Source organism: Paramormyrops kingsleyae, chromosome 11 (genome assembly GCF_048594095.1).
Source record: "Paramormyrops kingsleyae isolate MSU_618 chromosome 11, PKINGS_0.4, whole genome shotgun sequence".
NCBI classification, from domain to species: domain Eukaryota; kingdom Metazoa; phylum Chordata; class Actinopteri; order Osteoglossiformes; family Mormyridae; genus Paramormyrops; species Paramormyrops kingsleyae.
In genome coordinates this window covers 18,925,023-18,935,070 of record NC_132807.1, presented here as the reverse complement: position 1 = coordinate 18,935,070, position 10,048 = coordinate 18,925,023, and the positions used below count along the sequence as shown (strand labels likewise).

The 10,048-nt window shown below is 42.4% G+C and overlaps 1 protein-coding gene across 3 annotated transcripts in view; it reads right to left on the bottom strand.

The window, feature by feature from the left end:
- Positions 1 to 2,375: 2,375 nt before the first annotated feature.
- LOC111846097 (neural-cadherin) overlaps positions 2,376 to 10,048 on the bottom strand; it is a 104,843-nt gene continuing 97,170 nt past the window's right edge. For all 3 annotated transcript variants that reach the window (XM_072718199.1, XM_023815969.2, XM_072718200.1), the window contains exons 32-33: positions 6,698 to 6,852; positions 2,376 to 3,894 (exon numbers count right to left, since the gene is read on the bottom strand). In XM_072718199.1, the coding sequence (XP_072574300.1) occupies positions 3,421 to 3,894; positions 6,698 to 6,852 (629 nt within the window). In that variant the 3' untranslated portion in view covers positions 2,376 to 3,420. The remainder of the gene's footprint in view (positions 3,895 to 6,697; positions 6,853 to 10,048) is intronic.

The window sequence follows — 10,048 nt, the reverse complement described above, 5'->3', positions numbered from 1 at the left end:
GCCCATGTTACATATTCAAGATATATTCTGTAAGGCTCTTGGTGACTAGGAGTCTTTCACTGTGATAAGTGGCATTTGATATGTATTCTGAAGGAGACTAGAATTTCATTGTGATAAGGACCCTGCATAGGACGAGCAGGTATAGAAAATGGAAGGATAGATAGATGGAAGAAACTATAAGAATAGCACTGGTACTTCTGCACTTTGGGCTACTTTTTTGCATCGAGTAGTTATGGACTGAAGTTATGGACAATTATTAAATGTTACATTTATTTATAGTAAACATAAATGCTGAATACTGTAAAACATTTAGTCTTCGGATACATTATTTAAAATGAAATGTGAAAGATTTAAATATTAAAGGACATTGAAATATTTTTTTGTTAAAAAAAAAAAAAAAAAACGAATGCATAGCCCTACAGGCGAGATTTGATTTTTACAAATTTATTTGTCAAATACACCATAATAGCAAACAAAATTGTATACCCCAAACAAGTAAATAATGCCCTCCATTTTAGAGAATTGCAGTTATCCCTAGAAAACCGACACCCTTAGGGATGTAATATAAGGAGATCATTCTGTTTCAGTATAAGCAAGTATCGCTGCACTGGTGCACGCCGACGAATGGCGCATGATTTTACCTGCATGCCTGTCATCCTGCGCCAAAATGAATGCAAATGCGGAATTCTATCCACCCACACAACACGCAGCCCACAGGCTCACGCTACAATAATCCAGCATTTGAGAAATGAAAATCCACACGGAGCTGGGCACCTCCCCTGGCTTTCACCAATTAGGGAGTGATTACTGCCGTTGTTTCAAATCAGGAGGAAGGACGTACCAGCATATATATGGCAGCAGTGAGTACCAGCACTTTCCATCACAAAACAATCAGCATTAATGTCGCTTCGTACTTGAACTCCGCCTCTGGTAATTTGCATAAATTAATCTTTCCAGTGATCTTTAAATGTGCCCTCTCTTATGTAACATCTGCGAAGTTCATGGAAAGAACCATCACAACCTTGCCTAGCAAACCTGGGTGCCTTAAGATGGATGGATGGATGGATGGATAGATATTTAAAATACACAGATGAAGAGGTAACCAGTACATCTCAAGACCAGGTTTGTGTGCCAGACAGTGAGACATTAGGGCATTTATATAATCTCTCTTTCATTACTTAATATCCCAGTAACGATCAATACTTGGCTTATCGCCTAGTGTAGGAAGGACAGTGTATGCACCAGTCTCCATGTGACCTCTGAGTTGTGACAGACTCTGACCAAACATTACCAGCTTCACAGATACTTCAAGGCGAGTTCTGTAAATTGGGAGCAGGTAGTGACTGGTTACTATTAGTCGCTGATACTAATAGTGATACAGATGTTAAACTCACTAGTCAACCCAAACTACTGCAGAGTATTTTGGAAACAAACGCCAATCACTTTAGCAAACATATTTTTTGGTTGTGAGAAAACTATGCTAATTAATGCAAGTGAACAACAGCATTAAAGTTTTAAGGGGTTTTTTTTGTGTGCACTTTCGTAGAAGCAAATTGAATTCAAGTTTTTTTTCTTTATTACAAACTAAAATGTTTCGCTGTACAAATGAGGTAAACTTGGATGCCCACTACATAGCTGAAAGCTATTCACTGAACAAATTCAAAAGGGAAATTACAGGAAGTGTACTGACCGCCGGAGGTAAGTACTGGCTATAGTATAAGCAAATATGAAGCCTAAAATGGCACAGAAAAGCATTTACATGTTAGCTTCACTTTAATTAGATTCCAGGTCATAAATGGTGCCCACCTCCTTTGAAAAGAATTTAGCTACATCCCCCAGGAAGAAGCCTCTTGTGAAAATGCAGCTCATCACAGCTACCCCCCCCCCCATATCCCACACATACTGGGCTGCTACCTTTTTAAAAAAAATCGGCAAATTTGAATTTCATATTCAAATCACGGACGGTGATCCCCCGCAAACGGGGGGCCTTCACGGGCTCGCGGCATGGAAGTCAGAAATCAGCTTGCATTAGGATTAGAGAGTTGATGCCTTTTAACCCACTGCTTCCCACACTGCTGTGCTGGCAAGCTCAGCACCACACTAGGAGTATTAGAGGAAATAAAGTGCAATGACATGGTTGGTACATTATACAGACAGACAGACAGATGATATGAATACGTCCAACTGAGAAACATCGTTTTAGGACAGACCTAGCAGTACGCTAACCTGCATGTGTCCCTGCAGTTTCCGAAGAGCTTTCCTCGCTCTCCATGCAGTCTGGCAGCATGGTATAATCACACTCGCATGAGCACATTAAAGTAAAATACGGAATCGGATTCATGGTCCTTCTTTGCCTAATACGGAATGAAGAAAAATAAAATCTCTCCATTTATAATTTCACCCATGACTCTAATGGCCATTCTTCAGGCACCAGCTGGAATTAACATGACTGCAAGGATCTTTTACATTTTCTTTTGCAAGGATAAAATCTTAGTTTTATACAAAAGAATGGCAGTTCCTATAAAGGTCATATTTTTAGAAGAGTAATATATAATATTTTAAGTGCCTTTAAATGCTCAATAAAATAAAATGACAATCCCACCCCATCATCACCATTCAGGGTGAGATCCAGTTGAAATAGTGTTTTACCCCTTACTTACCCTACTGACAGACTAAATTTAACCCAGACTGGTCATTTAATAGCTTGTAAACAGTTTTGCCTGGCCCTCCATGGACGATCACTGAACAAAGAAACATTCATCATGTGTTTTCATGCTAGGGCACTTTATACACCCAGAGAAATTCTTTTTGAAGTACACAACTGGTGCCAGTCTTTGGAATGCAATTTCACTTTTATTTTTTAATTTTTTTTTACACCAATGGCTCATTTATTAGTTTTCCAACTTCAACCCATCCCTCACCATTAAACGTGAAGACTCTAAAACCTTACGTGACAACTGTACATTGATTATACACATGTAACAGCATGTACTGTACTAAACGACGCACGTGGGTCACGTGATCAATCGTTAAAGAAACACTGTCGCACCGGGGTCAAAGAAGCCCAAAGGTCACGTGACCAGGTGTTAAGGAAACATCGTTGCACTTGTATCAAAGAATCCATGGGTCACATGGTCAATCGTTAAGGAAATATTGTTGCGCCAGGATCAAAGAAGCCTGCAGGCTGCCGCAGGAAAAAGCAGCATCTGGTCCCGCGTAGACCTGCACTGGGCCTGATCCGGACCTGACACCGGCAAGCAAGTTCCTGATGCAGGGCAAACCCGTGGCTAAAGTGGCAGAGCACCAGGCGACCTTGAGGCCCAGGCAGGCAGGACGGGGCAGAGCAGTGTGGCTCACCTATGGTTTTCCTGGCTCACTCCTGGTCAGTCCTCTTTGGGTGGGTCAGTCCCAGTGTCCCGCTCAGAGGTCGCTAGACTCAGCACGCTCGTATAGCGCCCGCAGCTTCTCGAAGCGCGGCCCCCATTCCTTAAGGCACTCCTGCACCTTGTCCTCATCCGGCCCGGCCGAGCCGAAGGAGCTGAGCGAGCCGGCTGGGGAGCCGCCGCCCTCGGTGGCGAAGACCCGCAGCGAGTCGAAGGGTGCCGCCTCTGGTCGCTGGTCGGCATCGCGGATCACCTCGCACAGGTAGCGCGCCAGATCCTGGCTGGAGAAGGACAGGCTGCGGCGGCCCGGCAGACTGGGCTGGGCCTGGGGCGGGGGTCTCGCAGGGGGGACGTCCCGTCGCACCAAAGTGCTACTGCAGCTGCTGTCGCTCTTCCCGGGATCCTGCTGACCGGCAGGGGGGTGGTGGCCCCCTCGACACCGGCTGTACTGTACGGACTGAGCCGGGCTGGGTTGAAGAGACTTCTGCAGCTCCGCCATGTCATAAGCATTCTGAGGGGAAAGAGCCATGCAGCCATCTGATCTGATACATGCACACCGGCTAATAACTCAGCATCTGCTTCAATTATGATCTTCTTAGACAATAAAGTAAATGGAAACTGCTACAATTCTCCAGGGACTGTCTGACCCTGCTTTCTTTATATAAAATCATCTGCTAACCAAATATAATGTAAATGTATAACACCAGCTTGAACAAACTGAACTACATTGAACTTTTTTTTTTTCTCCAAGTGCAGCAGAATGACTTATTGGGAGCTGTAATGTAGTTGGGGGTCACTGGCAGGCGAATGGAGCTTGTTCAAAGGGTGTTCAACTGGCAAATGTATGATAAGAATAACAGCAACATTTGGCATTTAAGGAAGGATGGAGTAAAACAGGAACCAGGAAGCTGGTCTGGGAGAGCTGGGTCAGGGATGAATTGGTATTAGTGCCACCTTAATACTAATAATTAATTCCACACAGTCCTGGAAACTGATGTTTACGAGTGGCTGAATTTACACACTCCAAACATCAGGAGGAACAACAAATTCAAGACTTCAAATGCAGGCATTCTGGTAAAGGGGGCAGGGAGATGATTGGCTGACTTATTATACAACACGATCACAGAATGAAATTTCTGTCAAACAATAAAATATTCAGTGGTACTTGGGGGGGGGGGGGGGGGGCTGGGGGGGGCTTTTCTACTTGACACACCACAAAAAGGTTATGTTCTCAAAGTACGAGAAGGATCAACTTGGCTATTCCTTAACTAGATACCATGCTTTCTATAATACATTCACAACACCTCAAGGATTGTGAATATATTATATAAAATTTGGTATCTTGTTGTGAAATAACATTATGAAATAAGTTTGAAGCAGTGGTGCTGTAATGCAGGGGCTAAAAAGGGGCCTCAAAAAGCCCCCCCCCCCCCCCCCCCAACCAGTCGACAACTACATCGTCAAATAGTAATGGGCCACTGTCTATGTAAATGCACCTCTGCTTTGAAGTGAAGTCATCAGTAGTGCCTTTAAATTTATCCAATAATACTCTCAGTCTTCAAGCACATTCCCAATTCTGAATACAGTGAATATATAATTACCCCTTCAAATCTAAATTAGTTTGCCACATAAGCCTCTTTGGTATGAAGCTTAGAACACTTAAACTAAATAGAAGTGAATATCAGATTAACTAATATTTCATTTAACGAAAGTTTTGGTTATGTAAATACTCTAAATTTAACCAGCATTACAGATAGACCTACATTTCGTTTTCATTTGAAAACTCTGCAAGAGCCCAGGGGCTGGTTATGCAATCAAAAAACCATGAGAGAAACGCTTGATGTTCAACACTCGAGTAATTTCTAATTTCTATTTATCCACCAAATAAACGCATATGAATGTGATCATGGTTATCAGTAAAATATCGAAGCGATTTCAAAGTGATACAGATGGCAGCGGTGTCAGAGATTGCCCTTTCAGAGATTGCCCTTTCACGTGAACGAACGCTGCAGATTATGCAGACTACATCCCTCCCAACGTGCCTGTTTAATCGCTTCTCCGTTAATCTAACAATCCCGGGATCGATGCCTCTCGCAATGTGCACCGCGTCATTACTGCGATGGAGATGGCAGTTTGAGACAATGTGTTAGGAGATTTACTCTCAAATGATTAAAAGATCCAGTGATTAGATTAGGTCTAGGCAATCCCGCACAACAAAGCTAGATGCCCACATCCAGACAGTCACCGGAAGGAACTCTAAAACATACAATTCTCAAGCAAACAGTCACATCTCCTTCCATAGAGTCATACTCTCCAGATTACATTTTTATACAAATTTTTATGTATTAATCTAAACACCAACTTTGTTTCTATAACATTGGTCTGACTACTGAAAATTTTCATCCAACTTTCAACCATTTATCCGAACCATGGTTGGGGTCACAGGGGTGGGGGTATGGAGCCTATCCCACGCAGCACCGGGCACAGGGCTGGGGTACAACCTGGATGGAATGCCAGTCTATCACAGGGCACACACAGTCATACTCTATGGACAATGTAGAGACACCAATTAGCATAACAGCAGGTCTTTGGACTGCAGGAGTAAACCTGTATGAGAGAACATGCAAACTCTGCACACAGAGCAGAGGTGAAATCCAACCCCCCCCCCCCCCCTATCCTCCACCCCAATGCTGGAAATCTGAGGCAACAGTGCCACCCTACTGGCCACATTATGGGAATCATGTAGAAATATCAATCGAGTACTGAGATATTGATAAACTATTTGTGTATTGCTCTCATATGTGGGCTCTAATGGACATTGTTTTTAAGGGGTATTCTGATTCAGTCAAGAATGTTCAGCCAAGAGACACTTAAACCCCTCTGATGTTCCTCTGAAGAATTCATTGCATTAAAAACAGGCATTAGAATGAAAAATATCCTCCCTGGGCAAATTTGCCTGCATTAGTTTATGTGGGGGTCTCCTTGCATATGTGGGGATAAATGTTTGATGTGCTTATGCGTTCTTCTTGGCGCATTTCACAGCATGCATTTGCAGGCAGCAGCAATGTGCACCACCCCTGAAACCACGCTTTTAGCTGGGGCCCCCGAGGTTTGGGGCCCCTTGTTGACCACAAACAATCACTACACTAAACATTAAATAAATACATTCCTTATTCTGAAACTAGCTAGCTACAACCTTCTGACGTCATGGTGGGCAAGTTTCCAGTAGGCCCCAAGACACAACGAAGTCTACATTCATGTGTGTGTGTTTAGGACGTGAGAAGGCAGTGCTTGGTGCTCATTGGGCGGCTCACCTGGTCCTCCTCCCCGCCACCTTCCTCGTCGTAGTTGAGCACATTTTCCCGGATGTCCTCCCAGCCATCATGATGTGCCGACACATGGTAGACACCCTCTTTCAGGCCCTTGTAGGACCTCCAGCGTGTCCAGAGGAATATGCCCAACAGCAGCACTAGAGCGGGCCAGGCAACGGCACCACGGAAGAAAGGAGAAAGGAGAATTTACTGTAGCTTTTTTCTTCCATCCATACAACTGATATTGCTCTAGCAAAGTGACGTAAATACATTATGAACTGCAGCCATTACCTGGAACTCGCACAGACAATTGTCACTGGGACTGTATTGAAACTTCAAGGTATTTTACTTGCCAACCTCACTCTATCGCTCTTATCCTGATCACAGTTATTACATCCGCCACTGTGAACGATGCACCAGAGCCAGCCATTCACACATTATTATTCCTTTGATTGCATTAACAGGGATGACATTTTGATACCCAAACTAAGGAATAGTAAGATTATTAAAAGAAACCTTTAGTTGGTTGTAAACAACACAAGAGCACTGCAATGTTGCACAGAATCCCAGAATTCACAGCTAAAATCAAAATATTCAGGTCACGGGAAAGCTGATGGAGGTGAAATGTGAGGAGTCGTGGTTAATTGGTTCATTTTCTTTTAGAAAAAAATCCAGATGACTCGGGTTAAATATATTACTGAAGGTTAATACCTTAAAATAAGGATCTTTCCAGTTATTACATGCACTTCAGATGGTTATCTGGGTTGTGTTTTTAGAGCTATTTTCTAAATAGGTTTAAGATTTTTTTTAAGATTCACCTTCTGTGTTGAGAGCAATGTCATAAACTGAGAAAAAAGTCTGTTAGTGGACATAATGGAGTGAAACACTTCAATGTCGTAACTGCTGGGCATGATTTATTTTTGTTTTTATTTCAAGACTCTGCTCTTTGGAGTAAAGAAAATTTCAATGCTGAATAGTAGCAGTTGTACAGGGAAGCAAACCCTGTATTTGCATTCATTTTTTCCACACTTTGGTTTAATTGTAAATTAAAGTTTTTGTGACATCACACACATAAAATTCCAAGGTGTACCATGTGTACCAAGGTGTACAATACATACCATGTATTGCCATTCTGCTGAAAAATACAGAGATATGGTTTTTGGCTAATAATGCCCAGCCCTAGTAGGTGCCACATCTGTCAAACCTCAGTCCCGTGCTTTTGAGCAGAGCCAGAACACACCTAACATGTAACTATTCCAGCACATAAGTCAATGGCAAAATTTGACACTAAACTCTAACTTTTAGGGCTGGGCATCTCATCTAAGGTTCTTCAGACTTAGAAAAGACACAGAATGCAGATGGACTCTTCTGCTCTGCTCAAACTGTGATTTAATTAATCACTTTCGCAGCATCTGGTTTTACCCAAACTATACATCTCACATTTAGCACCATACTGAACAGCAAAAAAGAACTTCACGCTCTTGTAGGGGGACCCAATTTAGGAAATGGATGGTGACTAATGCTCCTGAAATCAGCTTTAATTATCTGCGAGACAGCATGTAGCTGATTTCTTTGCTTGGCAAGTAGCCAGAACTTAATGTCCATAACCTATGAACTTCAAACTTGGTGGACAATGGGGAAGAGAAGATCACAGGACAAAAGAACTTACTCACACACAATGATAGGTGAAAAGGCCATAAGTTACATGGATAAACCCACCATGAAATCTGACATTACTGTAACGTACCAGTCTTTATCTGATTGACAGACATCTTTGGTCACTAAGCTTACTCATACATTAGCATCCCACCTGCAAGTGGATGATATCACATCCATATTTGAAGGTGACCAATAAGCTCAGGTTCGGATTCTACCATGAAATACAGCTAGATTCACAGTGTTCACACGATGTGGAAGATCTTACAGAAGGTGCTGGAATCCTTTATGAGGAAGCTAGTTAATTTACCCCGTAGACCTTCCCTTCTGTAGCAAATGGTTGCAAAAAGGATCATGATGAGATTGTATCACAAGTCTATGTACAGTATAGAGATAATTCGGTGAGGTTTTAAGACATCTGTTGATCATTCTCAGGACTTTAAGTCTCCTACTTTTAGAACACCGAGGTGAGTGAAGTTTCAATATAATTAAAAGTATCTGAGTATTCCTAGTCACAAGGCTACTGCTTTAAAATATCCATGACATTTGCTCTTAATTGACTAATAACAAAAGAGTTTCCTTCATCCTTCATAAATTGGAAATTATAAAACCAGCTTGACTAAGGTCAGGGTGATGAGACTACCTGGATAACAGGACCTAGGGTATAGACATCTTCTCTCTATTACATTATTCATTTCCCATATTTCTTTCCAAGGCAGCCTGCATAAATCCCACTTTTGACCCACTTTTAACCATTGGAAATGCATCGGGGCCTTAGTTAAGTTCCACAGTGTGGACTGGCGGTTTGCCTGCTTCTAACGTGATGAGCTCACCACTAAATAAATTACAACCAGCCAGGCAGGAGTCCAAGCTGAGCATCAATCCATAATGCTGTTTACAGAGACCCGCTCTCTGTGGCCCCGGGCCTCCGCTCCCACAATATCACATTGTTTTACATTATTTATTTGCTTATCAAGCACTACCCAAAGTGACTTTTATAGCTTACCACTCTTACATTTAAGTTGGATCTTAACAGAAACAATCTGGATTAAGTCTGGAAGAACACTGCAGGAACTTCTCCTCCTCCGAGACATTGTCCATCTTTTTGGTCACAGCTGTTGAACCAGTATAGCTTCACATTAAATTATTCCTTTTACTAATTTATCAAAAATTCAGAGCAGCATACATTAACTTGACTAAAGTGATTTAAGTATCTTGCTTAAGGGTATAACAGTAGGGCCCTTCTTTCCAGCAAAATTTTGGTCACTAAAGTTATCAGTTTAACATTTAGAAGCCCCATCCCTAGACTAGTCATCCTATCACTGTTTTCACTGCAGGGGCGGGTCTTACATCACTGCCAATTACAGGCATCAGACAGACGGTGTGTACAATGAGAACCACTAGGAAGTGTGTGTCTCTCTGCACGTGATGACCTTGTTTATGTCTCAACTGGCAGTGAGAGGGGCTGTTCACTGGTGGTATGCTATTCCATTCCAGACCTCACAATTCAGCGGACACCCTGGACGGCTAGTCCATCGCACATGCATAATATCACACTCTACGGCTAAGCGAGAAACACTGCAGAAGGAGAAACTCAGACAAACATAGGGTGAACATACACACATAACCAGGGCCATGATCATTTACATTTACCATTCTATTTAATTTGCAGACACTTTTATCCAAGATGACACATAT